The sequence below is a fragment of the Arvicola amphibius genome, chromosome 5 (assembly GCF_903992535.2).
Source record: "Arvicola amphibius chromosome 5, mArvAmp1.2, whole genome shotgun sequence".
Taxonomy (NCBI): Eukaryota; Metazoa; Chordata; class Mammalia; order Rodentia; family Cricetidae; genus Arvicola; species Arvicola amphibius.
In genome coordinates this window covers 140104011-140116935 of record NC_052051.1, presented here as the reverse complement: position 1 = coordinate 140116935, position 12925 = coordinate 140104011, and the positions used below count along the sequence as shown (strand labels likewise).

General features: G+C 49.0%; 1 protein-coding gene across 1 annotated transcript; it reads left to right on the top strand.

Annotated features, from left to right (window-relative positions):
• Nucleotides 1-560: 560 nt before the first annotated feature.
• Nucleotides 561-4340, top strand: Rax (retina and anterior neural fold homeobox). Its single transcript, XM_038329230.1, has 3 exons — nt 561-849; nt 1094-1347; nt 3855-4340. Exons 1-3 carry the CDS (start codon nt 561-563, stop codon nt 4338-4340), a joined length of 1029 nt encoding a protein of 342 aa, XP_038185158.1.
• Nucleotides 4341-12925: the final 8585 nt, after the last annotated feature.

Genomic DNA, 12925 nt, shown 5'->3' with positions numbered 1-12925 from the left:
AAGCCTTCAGTAGAGCCTGGAGTTCCCAAGAACCACACAGAGGCGGTCCAGAGTGGAAAGCTCTGGGAGGAGGTAGGCACCCAGAAAGAGGAGAGGTGAACCCCGGGAAGTCTGCCCCAGTGAGGCTAGTGCTGTCAAACTTTGTAGTCCTGGTACCTGGAAAATGTTTGTGGAATTGAACTAGATCAAAATATCAGATGGAGGGACATTCCGGGTGCAGGCCTGGGTGGCACGCCTAGGACCCTAGGCTCACCAGGGGAAAGACCCGCCCTCTGTAGAGGGAGGGGCTGAGGGAAAGGGCTGGGTCTGGAGAGGAGGAGGAGTCCCGGACCAGCAACACTGGTCTTTTGCTCTAGAGCTCCAGTTGCCCCGAGGCCAGGCCAAACTTCCAGCTGCTGCAGCACCCCGACTGACTGCTGACCCAGCGCTTGCCCATCTCCAGAGCCCAAGCCGGGTGCCCGCCGAGCTTGGCTTTGGTCCAGTTTTGCACGTTCTAGAAGTGCGCACTTGGAAAACACTGGCATCGAGCTTCAGTCCGCAAAGTGCACGCCCGCCTCCCCATGCACCTGCCCGGCTGCTCGCCAGCCATGGCCGACGGGAGCTTCTCGCTCGCTGGCCACCTGCTCCGCAGCCCGGGCGGGAGCACCTCGCGCTTGCACAGCATCGAGGCCATCCTGGGCTTTACCAAGGACGACGGGATCCTAGACCCCTTTCCTACAGAGAGGGATTCCAGGGGCGCAAAGGAACGAGATCCCAGGCTGGGCGCTCGGCCCGCCTGCCCCAAGGCGCCAGCGGGAAGCACTGAGTCTTCCCCACCGCCAGCCCCCGGGCTGGTCCCGGAATACGAAGGTGAGTGCACGGCCCCCGCTGTGAATCCCCTGAAGTGCTCGGCAAGATGAGAGTTCCTCTTCTTTGACCTTAGGTCAGCGGGTCTGCCCGATCCGAGATTAGAGAAGTCTTAGGGACCCCACATAGTTTCCATCGAGGACCTCCTCAGGACAGCTCCGGCGCCACTGGGACCCCTAGGGCCGCGGGGAGGCGACTGCGCCTCCTGGACGAGTGTCACTGACCCCCTGGGGCCTTGTTGCCCTAGCTTCTCGCCCCTGCTACCCTAAGGAGCAGGGAGAGACACGGCCGAGCCCAGGACTGCCTGTTGGGCCAGCAGCAGGTGACTCGAAGCTACCAGAGGAGGAACCTCCCAAGAAGAAGCACCGACGTAACCGCACAACGTTCACCACGTACCAACTGCACGAACTGGAGCGCGCCTTTGAGAAATCCCACTATCCGGACGTGTACAGTCGCGAAGAGCTGGCCGGCAAGGTTAACCTACCCGAGGTGCGGGTCCAGGTAAGTTCTAGGATTGATAGACCGGAACCTGGGAGGACCAAGGCTAAACTGCAATTATTTAGTGTGTTCCTTCCGTGCTTAGGCAGCCCCCGAGCCCAAGGAATATCTAAGATCGTCCACATTTCCCCCATGTACCACCCTTTGAGCTGTCTGGTTCTGTAAGATGTCCCCTTTGGGGGAGGGGACTCCCGGCTTTAAACTAAAAGGACTTGGCAGTCGCTTGGGAGATGAAGAGGTTGACAGCTCATTAGATGCAGTCGAAAAGGAGTTGCGGGTGTGCTGAAGGCAAAGGGAATGGAAGCATGAAAGCACCGGCCAGGGGGTCACTAGATTGAGAGCCCCCAACTGCCCCCACCCCGTCACCAACTGCGCACGTTTGTTCAAAACGAAAACTCCCTTCCCTTTTAAGCCGCCAGTTAAAATTTTAGACGGATTTAAGAAACTGGCTTTTCCTTCACTTTACACTGCCTTTTCCTTTTTTTTAATCGTACGAGAGTTTTCGCTTTAATTAAAGATGAACTTTTTTAAAAAAAAATCCCCATCATTAAAATATTTGGACGCTTTAAATATTTGCTAGTCATCTGTGAAAAATCTGGGAGGGCTTCCAAATTGAGAGAGTTTACAAAGGACCTGAAAGGGAGACAGTGAGAACAGATTCAATGTGTCTGAGAGTGGAACCAAGATGGGCTTTTTGTCCGTAGGATTTCCCAGCAACGGGGATTCTATGAACTTTCGTGGTTAGGCAGCCCGGGGGCCCAGGAGTGTCTATGGCAGAGAGCTCCCTAACCGTGATTTGCGATGAACTACCAAAGACAGTTCAGTTTCTCCTAGTTCTGCACTGCAAGTCTATAGTTTCCATTAAAAGTTGAACATTTCAGCATTTGCTGTCCAGAGAAGGGAAATAAGGAGAGAGAGAGAGAGAGAGAGAGAGAGAGAGAGAGAGAGAGAGAGAGAGAGAGAGAGAGAGAGAGGATGAAGACCGAGGGGAAACGCTTCATCCCAGTGTCCCCCAGCCCCAGCTCTTGTCTGGGGCTCTCTCCTCTCCAAGTTTGCCTATACACCTCTTGTTCAATGGTTTTACCTTCTCCACCAACGTATGGGATTCTGGAGAGCAGGGTCTGTAGCTTTCCTGAGATCAGCATGTAACTTCTCTCTCCATATAAGTAGATCATCAGAGGGTGTGACAGGACTAGGAGGGGCTCCTCCAGGATGAAGGGCAGCAGGAGAGAAGTAGGTAGCCAGCTATCCCAAGCTTCAGACACACAACCTTAGATCCAGTACTGCAACTAATTTTGTAGGGATGGCGCAGAGAAGTTCAAGAGGCAGGGAACCACCTCCCCTTCCCCCAGAAAATCTCCCTTCCTCTCTCTCTCCCTCCCTCCCCCCCCCCCTCTCGCCCCTGGTGGCCGGTGCCTTATGTGGAGAAACTTACATTTAGTTCTCTTTTTCTCCCTAATTCCATGGTCACACATGCTTGTTCCTCCTCCACTCCGGGCTGAGTTTTCATCTTCTCTGCTCTCCTGTTTATACCACTTTCCCCATCGGTCCAGGGCTCTACGTTCTCTTCATAAACTCAGCCCTAAGCACACCTTGTCCAAAGTTCTTTCCTAGCCTTCTCTAAAAGAAACCGCTTCTGTTTCGCCGGTGAGTGGAATGTGAGGGTAAAACTCCGCCGTGGCATCCTTCCTCACACGGGTATCAAATCAGTAGAGGAGGGTGCAGTGCAAGGAACCATAGCGTCCTTGGCAGGGACTTTCCCGTATGTGAAAAAAAGAAAGCAGTATCCCTTTTACACAACAATGACCCCACATATGACGAGAAATGGCAAAATGCCGTAAATATGAACGTAGATATAATACACTTGAACAATTGTAATCTTGGGGAGTAATTTATAGAAGCCTCAGAAATACTCAACAGGCGCCAATTAAATAAAGCCGAGAGAGCAGGGATTGAAATACGCACGAGGTCAAAGAAACCTAGGGGAAACAGTTGCATTTTTAACATGGGAGTTACCAGGCTCCTGTGTTTGTAACAGAGAAAGGGGGCAGATAAAACAGAGAGGCTGAAGCAGCAATCAAGAGCTACCGCATGCAGAGTAGAAGCAAGATCCCAAACTGAAGCATCAGGAGGACCAAAGGGTCCCAGAAACTGGTTTTAAAGTCCTAAGGGTCTGGCCGCCTAGTTAAATTCACGGTTCTCTAACAGATACCAACAACATACAGGAGATAGGGGGTACTTGGAGGAATGGGGTGAGGAAAAGAGGGGGGTCAGAGAGGATAGCGGCAAAAAGGAGAGCATATGTAAAAGAAAGCCTTGGTGTACAAGTGAGGAGAGATCAAGGAGGTAAAGGAACTTGTGAGCCCTTCCAGCAGAGGTCTACTCCAGTGCCAGGATTATTTGGGGGGGGGAGGTAGGGATAGAGCCAGGCTGGCAGGTGTGCCCAGGGTGGGGGCTTCACTCTGCTGCCCTTCGCCCTATCCTGAAGGACTCTGCGCTTCTGCTGGCAGGTTTGGTTCCAGAACCGACGAGCTAAGTGGAGGCGGCAGGAGAAACTGGAAGTGTCGTCCATGAAGTTGCAGGACTCGCCCCTCCTCTCCTTCAGCCGCTCTCCGCCTTCCTCTTCTCTGGCCCCGTTGGGGACCGGCCCGGGAAGCGGTAGCGGACCTCCCGGGAGCGCCCTGCCCCTGGAGCCTTGGCTCGGGCCGCCGCTGCCGGGTGGAGGTGCCACAGCGCTGCAGAGCCTGCCTGGCTTCGGGCCACCGGCGCAGGGTCTCCCGGCCAGCTACACGCCACCCCCGCCCTTCCTGAACTCCGCGCCCCTGGGCCCGGGTCTGCAGCAGCTCGGGCCACCGCCCGCCTATACGTGCGCTCCGGGATTCGGGGACAAGTTCTCGCTGGAAGAGGCTTATCCGCGCAACAGCAGCATAGCCGCTCTGCGCTTGAAGGCCAAGGAGCATATCCAGGCCATCGGGAAGCCCTGGCAAGCCCTCTAGAGGCGCTGCGGAGCGTGTTGCAAGTCCTCTGCTCCCTGCCTTTTGGCCACGCTCTCTTTGCTAGTCCTGGGGCAATCCCCGGCCAGCCTTGGGTCGGACACTCGCGCCTACTTCTGATGCTCCAAGAAAGACCAACGGAACCCCAACCGGGCTGCCGGAGGGACGAGGGACGAGCTGCAGGTCCTGCTGGCCACACCGCTGCTCCCATAAGCATCAGTGCCCACCTGCGGGAGGGACTAAGGATCTTGACTTTGAATGTTCCCGCTGGAAAGAAAGGAGAGTCAGAAGAATAGAGTTGAAGAAACTGTTTGTAAACTTAGTTGAAAGTATTTTGGAGAAAAATTAAAAATTTGTTTGTTGCCCGGCTAAGCGTGCTCACCGATTACAGCTTGAGGGTTAAGGTAGGAATCTAGGGGTCTATGCTGTCTTGGACCTGGTGGGCCTGGGCTTTAGGAGTGCAACACAGGGAGTGTGTGCAAATTCTGAGAACACTGCTCCAAGAACGAATCCCCCTCCCAGGCTATGTGAGGTCAGCAGCCTAAAGTTTAACTGCACCTGTGTTCCCACTTATTTGCTAATAGCCAGTGGCCCTTGCTACTTCGACCCAGTGGGAAGCAGGTCCACCACTTTCTAAGGTGGAATTAGAGCACCCCCACACTCCTCCCTTTTTAGGGAGCTAATACTATCACTGCTAGTCACCCTCCTGGTGAAAGCCCTCACCCAAAGTGATATTAGTTCAAAGATTGGAGCAAAGACTTTTTCTCCTGACCGTGGACCCTCTCTTCTCCCCAATTAGCTCTGCATCCCACAAGTCAGAGATCTGCTAAGAGCACAGGGTGCAGGGTAGCAGGAGTCAGGGAGCTCCCTATGGCTGCTGGGCTGGTAGGCCCTTCTTGACTGGAATGTTTTCAACATTTGGTTTGGTGGAGCTGGCTGTGGAGCGGGGAAGGCATGCTGCTATCTCAGCCAACTGCAGCTGCTCCCGAGTCTAGTCCAGCGGTGAATCCCTTCTGGACAGCCACTACATCACCCCTGTAGCTGAGAACCTTAGCACCCAACAGCAGCTGCCCCTGGGTCCTTAGCATACTGTGCAGCTCTCCAGTTTCTTTTCCTCCCTGAAATGGGCCCTAGCTTCCCGCAGACCTGCAAGGCAACTGGGTTCTGCTGTGATTAAGATTCTGCCTGACCAAAAGCAAGGCAGAAGGCCGCACCTGTGGCAATGGCCTCTCTGTCTTAGCTCTGCTCCCGGAATGCTCTTAATTACAGAAGCCTGCTTCATGTTGACTACCTGGAGGCTGGCACAGGGTGTAACCCGGGATCCAGTCCTTGCCCTGCAGGATATGAGAGCTCTGACAAACACAGCCAGGACCAAACCCCCAAACCTCCAGAGTGTGCTGGCAAGAAACTGAGTTACCTTTTCAAGATGTAGAGAGTGATACTTGCACTTTTTCCTTACTAGGATGTCTATGGGGAAATGGAACATAACACGTGATCATCTCTAAGCCAGAAAAAAAAAAATAAACTTATAGAATGGATTGAGTGTCGGGCTCTGTCAGCTTAACCCATCTTCTATTCCATTCTTTGAATGGCCAGGCTTTAAATGTTATTGTTTTGTGGGGGTGCATGTGTGTGTGAGCTCAGGCACACTGATGCTACCGTGTGTGTGTGTGTGTGTGTGTGTGTGTGTGTGTGTGTGTAGGACAAAGGACAGCCTTGTGAATCCAGGCACAGAACTCAGATCATCAGATCTCCCCGCTGGCACCTCCACTCGCTGGCACATCTCACAGGCCTATGTCCTAATTTTAATAGGAACAACTTATCCCCAGGACATTCAGCTTCCACTCGTCCAAGCTGAGTGCACTTGCTTGACCCCTCTCTGCTTACCCCACTCCCAGAACTGGGACCTTGCCTCCCAACCACCAGCATCTTCCCTTTCCTGAGAGGCCTCCATGAGCACCTGCTGTCCCCGTCTGTTGTTTCCACGGCCTTCCATCCCAGACTCAGTGAAACAAGGCTTGCTCTGTAGGGTCTCTTGACAGTGCTCTGTGACCGTGGAGGGCCTGGCCCATCTGCTGACTCCAGCGCCAACACTGACAGACATTGTGTGACTTGCTAAATGACGAATTTAACTGGGGTTACTTACAGGACTGGGCCAACATTCACAATGCTGTGCCCTTAAAAAATATATATAGGGGTTGGAGAGATGGCTTAGAGGTTAACAGAACTGACTGCTCTTCCGGAAGACCTGGGTCCAGCTCCCAGCACCTACATGGCAGCTCACAACCATTGTAATTACAGTTCCAGGGGATCCCATGCTCTCTTCTGGCACCAGGTATGCCTGGTGCAGACACAAATAGAGGCCGAGACACACGAAATAATCCTTTTTCCTAAGACAGAGTTTCTCTGTTTAATCCCTGTTGTCCTGGACCCCCATTCTCTCTCTCTCTCTCTCTCTCTCTCTCTCTCTCTCTCTCTCTCTCTCTCTCTCTCTCTCTCTCTCCTCTCTCTCCCAACAACTTGCTAACTGCCAGTGAATGTGCCCCTCATGTGGCCCCTCCCACTCAGCAACTCTTAGTTGTATAAATCCTTCGAAAGGGAGCAGCCTGGTGAGCCCCTGTCCCTCCAGGGCTGACAGTCACTTGGTGCAGGTGTCCTGCAGGTGATCACAGCTGCTTCAAGAGGCCACCTGACATGCATGCCATACCCAGACGACAGCTCGCACACAGCACGGTGTAAACTGGGACAATGTCGTTGTGTCTTTTCCCGATTATGAAATGGGGCCAACTGTGTCTTCCTGACAGGATGCATGAGGAGAGGCAAATCTCCTAGAAGAATGCTTATGCACAAGAGGTCGTCTCCGTGTATGTGTGTGTGTGTGCGCGCGCGCGGGCGCGCGTGTGCATGTGTGCGTGTATGTGTGCATATGTGTGTGTGTTATGGGGATTGAACCTACAAACAAGAGTTCTGCTATTGAGCAATATCTGAAGCGCAGCTACTGGTATGGTTTCCTCTCAGAAATATGGGTGTGCTAGTCCCAGAAGATGAATTAGGAGGACACCATTCTAGCAGGCTTAAGGGGGAGGACAACCGTACAAAAACAAATATGGGGAGAAGAATGGAAACAAACAACTGGAGGCCCTGGGCTCTCCTTGTTTCAGTTCCTAAGGAGAGCTCCTTGGCCATATCGGAAACTGAGACCCTGAAGGGTGGATGCTGCCTGAGTGCTTTGTGGACCCTCCTAGGAGATTTAGAGGCCCCCATCTCTTGTTGGTCCTTGGCTCTAACAGTGGAAGATTCACTGGCCACCACCCATGCAGGTGTGTGGAGGGAGGGATCCAGTGCACAGCAGAGTCTTGAGATAGAGCAGCTTGCCACAAAAATGGCCAGAACCCCAGTGACCTCGGACAGCTGGACCAGTGCTCAAATTTGAGGTTTACATAACTCAGCAGGTCAAAGAGGCTCTGGCCAGGGCAGAGTGCAGGCTTCCTAAATTAGACTGAGGGCTCTGGTTTGGGATGCAGGAAGGTTTTGATGACCCAGAATGAAAGGTTTCCCCAGTCGTCCTCCATCACTGCCTCAAAAAATGATGTCACCCCATGCAGGTTTGGCTCAAGCCAAGCAGTTAGTATAAAAATGAAAGCAAGAACCAGTTGGGAATAGTTTTACAGACTTCAAGGGGGGAAGCTGTTCTGAGTACTGAGATAAAACCCAGATGGAGGGAGGCTTTAACTAGGGCTGGGACTGGTCCTTGTAAGAGGAAGACCTTGGAGAGCCCTCCCCCCCCCCGGAAGATGAACTCCAGGTCTGCCCTGGCCAGAAGTTGCAGGGAAGCGGGTCTGCAGTTTCTTTTCTACTTTTGAGAATGTGTTTGACTGCTGTGCAGACCCCAAGAGAGTAGAGAACGGAGCATCAGAAGGCAGTAAAGAAGAAGGTAGAGTCAAGATGGCCACACCCTTTCCCATCTACCCCCAACACCCATGCATCAGTGTAGGAGGTTCAGTTTCTACATACAGGGATTTGGTTTATCACCATATCAAGGCTCTAGGCCTCTGATGGTGGTGCCCTCTGCCCAATTTCTCTCCCAGGGGAAGAAGTCTCTTCCAGTCAAAGGTCTGCAGATCCCAGGGTCCAGAGAGCAGTGGCAGAGCAGGGTCCCCCCTTGTTCGGAGCCCACTGATTCTGACCTGTGTCCCCAGACTGTACCCTCCTCAGTTTCTGGCTCTTGGTATTGAAACTTATTCAGGTAGATCTGAACCTGGGACCGAGAGGGGCCACATTTGGGGTAAATGGGATGAACTAGAGGGACAGAGCAACAGCTAGAGGTAGGCAACCAAACCAAGAGCATCTTATACAAATGAAAAACGTCATACTGTACGTAAGTCCCGCCCTCCATCCCAGTTCATCTAGGATCCGGCTAGGGAGGGAAGCAATCCCAGTCTCCCTTCCTAGATCTGACATTGCAGTAAAGAAACTGCCAGAGCCCAGCTGCCAATGAGCACACCCCTCCTGTGCGCAGTGTGCAAGGACAACCTCTGGGCTGCAGACCCTGGAGCTCTGGGGCCCCTGCCTTTGGTGGTGATGACCCCATCTTCCCTACCTCAGAGCCTAACCTCTCTTCTAGCCCCACCCCTACCCACTTCTCTGTCTCTGTTCTGAGCACTCTCCAACCTCAGCAGATTCCTAGGCTATGCATGGAACCCCCACCTCCCCAGAGGTTTGCACAGAAAGAGTTCCATGGAGATGCTATTAATTAATAGCTTACAGTGTCTGTGTGCTTAGCTACAGTTCTAACTGGCCTGGGAAAGGCGGAGCCATGGTGTGCTTTGCAACTAACATTGTCCCCTTCACTGGGGACTGGTTCTTAAAAAAAAATCTGGACACAGCTTGTTAACTGTACAATAGTGGTTTAGAATTAATGGCTCATTAGTGGTTAATTCCTTAACCAAGCCTTAATTGCTCACTGTAAAGACTGTTTCCTAAAACTGGATTAAATCATGTGGATACTTGGCTATGGAAACTGCTAGCTTCTGCTACCTTGAGTTGGGCAGCTTTTTTTTTTTCTTTTTCTTTATTCTTCTCTCATACAACACATCCTACCCACAGCATTTCCTCCCTCCCCTTCTCCCAGTCCCCTCTCCCCAAGATCTACTGCTCCTCTGTTTTCCTTCAGAAAAGAGCAGGCCTCTCAGTGATATCAACTGAACAAGGTATAACAAGATGCAATAAGACTAGGTTTAAACCCTCATATCAATGCTGGACAAAGCAACCCAGTAGGAGGAAAAGGGTCGTAGAACTAGGCAAAAGAGTCAGAGACAATCCCCACTCCCACTTTTAGGAGTCTCACAAATACACCAAGCTAAATAGCCACAACATGTATGCAGAATATCTATCACAGACTTATGCAAGCTTATGCTTGACACTTTAGTCTCTGTTCATCCCTATGAGCCCTGTGGTGTAAGCAGAGACTGTTCTTTCATTCCCGGCTACCCAGACCTGAATAATCACACAGAAACTATTTTAATTACAACACTGCTTGGTCAATGGCTCAGGCTTCTTATTAACTAACTCTTACATCTTAAATTAATCCATTTCTATTAATCTATATATCACCAGAAGGCTGTGGCCTGCCAGTAAGTTTCCTGTGTTCTAGCATCTTTCTCTTTCAGCAGCTACCTGGCATCTTTTAGACTCTGTCTACTCTCTCTATATCTCTCTTCCAGCCTAGCTATATTCTGCCCTGCCATAGGCCAAAGCAGCTTTATTCATTCACCAATAAGAACAACACATATACAGAAGGACCTCCCATATTATCTCCCCTTTTCTGTCTAAATAAAAAGTAAGGTTATAACTTTAACACAGTAAAATTACATGTAACAAAACAGGTATCAAACAAGAATTACACTTAAAATACTTAGTCTATTTGTATCTGGAAAGTTTTATATCTAATTTGTCTTTTATCATAACTAAGGAAAACTATAACTGTAATAGAAGGCCTCTTGTTTGTTCCCAGCCACCCTGACTCCCAAAATAACCACACAGAAACTGTATTAATTAAATCACTGCTTTGTCCATTAGCTCTAGCTTTTTATTGGTATTTTAATTTATATATTTTAATTTAACCCATCTCAATTCATCTGTGTATCACCATGAGGTCATAGCCTACTAGCAAAGTTTCAACATATCTGTCTCCAGTGGAGACTCCATGGCTTCTCTCTGACTCTGACTCTTTCTCCCAGTATTCAGTTTAGTTTTACCTGCCTACCTCTATTCTGCTCTGTGCAGGCCCAAGATAGTTCTTTATTAACTAATGGTGTTCACAGAATACAGAGGGGAATCCCACATCACCCCCCATTTCTGTTTAAATAAGAAGGAAGGTTTTAACTTTAACATAGAAAAATTACATATAATAAAACAGGTTTCAAGCAACAATTATAGTTACAATATTTATATCTCTTTTATTCTTTATTGTAACTAAGGAAAACTATATCTATTCTTCAACTCCATCAAAGACTCCAGAAGGATATAACATTACCTAAGTAAACAGGAAGTGCATTGTAAGCAACTTCCAAAACTCTAGAATTGACAGATGCATCTTGTTGCCTAGACAGTCACCCAAAGTTCTTCTGTACCGTTGGGATATCCATCTTCAGCCTACAGGCCAATAGCATCCAGCAGACTTTTCCATGAAACAGGAAATTTCAAAGACAGTTCTGTCTATATTGGCAGTTTGTCAGTCACTTTTTTGCTATGTCCAGAAGAATGTCTAGCAGACTCTTTCTATTCTTTCATGAAGCAGGAACCCCAAAGGGTTCTAACATCTCATCTTTAGGCAAGTTCAGTAGTCATTTCTCTATGGGTCCTGCATGTCCAGCTCACACAGCATAACATCAAGCAGTCCAGGCAAGAGCAGTTTCTTACCCAAATGGCTAACCAACTCCATAAGGAGCCTCTTTGGTGCCCATCTTCTTCTTGAAGTAGCTTGGTGCTGCCAGGAGAAGTTGTGTCTCAATGTCATGAAAAGTCTTAAGCTCTTAAAACATTTTAAATGCCATATTCTGTAGTCTTTGAAAGGTTTAAATGTCTGTTTTCATTTAAAAAGGGATATGCTATAAAAATGAATACTTTGCATTGGTATGGATCTGGGTATATTGATACAAATTTAAGGTTGATTTTTGTTACACTATGTATATGTATATTTCTGCTCTTGTTTAAGGTATTGTGTTTGTGCAGCTCATTTAAAAATGTAATGTATAATTTAAAATTATGGATTAATAGTCATCCATAATAATCAAACTTCTAGTCATGTTAGTTAGGTTTTCTAGATGTACAGAGATATATTTCAGTTATGTAATCTTCAACACTTCAAAGATCCACAGAATAAGGCATTTAAAAGTTTTTTCCCGGCTGCCCGGACTTGAAATAACCACACAGAAACTGTATTAATTGAATCACTGCTTGGCCCATCAGTTCTAGCTTTTTATTGGTAAGTCGTATATCCTAATTTAACCCATCTCCATTCATCTGTGCGCCACCACCCAGCTACAACTCTTTTCTTAAAGGCCACACCTACTCCAAGGCCACACCTACTCCAACAAGGCCACACCTCCCAATTCATTCAAATTGGAGTCTATGGGAGACATTCTTTTTTTTACAGCATCCTTTTATTTATTTATTTTTCAATTTTATTGGTTTTTACTGAGCTCTACATTTTCTCTGTTCCTCTCCCTGCCTCTCCCGTCCCCTTCAACCCTTCCCCAAGTTCCCCATGCTCCAAATTTTCTCAGGAGATCTTGTCTTTTTCTACTTCCCATGTAGATTAGACCTATATATGTCTCTCTTAGTGTCTGCCTTGCTATCTAAGTTCTCTGGGATTGTGATTTGTAGGCTGTTTTTTTTTTTTTTGCTTTATGTTTAAAAACCACTTATGAGTGAATACGTGTGATAACTGTCTGTCTGGGTCAGGGTTACCTCACTCAAGATGATGTTTTCTAGCTCCATCCATTTGCCTGCAAAATTCAAGATGACGTTATTTTTTTTCTGCTGTGTAGTACTCCATTGTGTAAATGTACCACATTTTCCTTATCTATTCTTCAGTCGAGGGGCATTTAGGCCTTGTATCCCTGGGGAGCCATTCTTATTCAAACAACCACAGTAATTCTTGATATGAATTCCAGAATAGAAAAATCTGTAGAGAAAGAAAGTACATACATGGTGGCTAGGTGTGGCGAACACAGGGTCATGGAGCTACACACAGGCTGAAGTAGGAAAGAGTTTCTTCCTGAAGTAGTGAAAATGTCCCTGGATAGAATGTGTCGATGGGGGCCTGTGTCTGTGGCTATCTTTAGAGCATTGGATGGAGGGTTTAGCAGGTGACATGTATGCTCTGTGAAAGCTGTATCAATAAAGCTTTCTAAAGTGGCCGCTGGCTCTTGCTCCCTCCACACCCTCCATGTGCGCACACTGGACAACTGCTCTGAGATGCATTTCCTGATGCTCCCTCCCCATCGCCCTCTGGGCCTCTGAGAGTCAAGAAAGAAGTGGTTGCAGCTGGCGATCTGAGAGCCTCTTCTGCCCTTCAAGTTCTT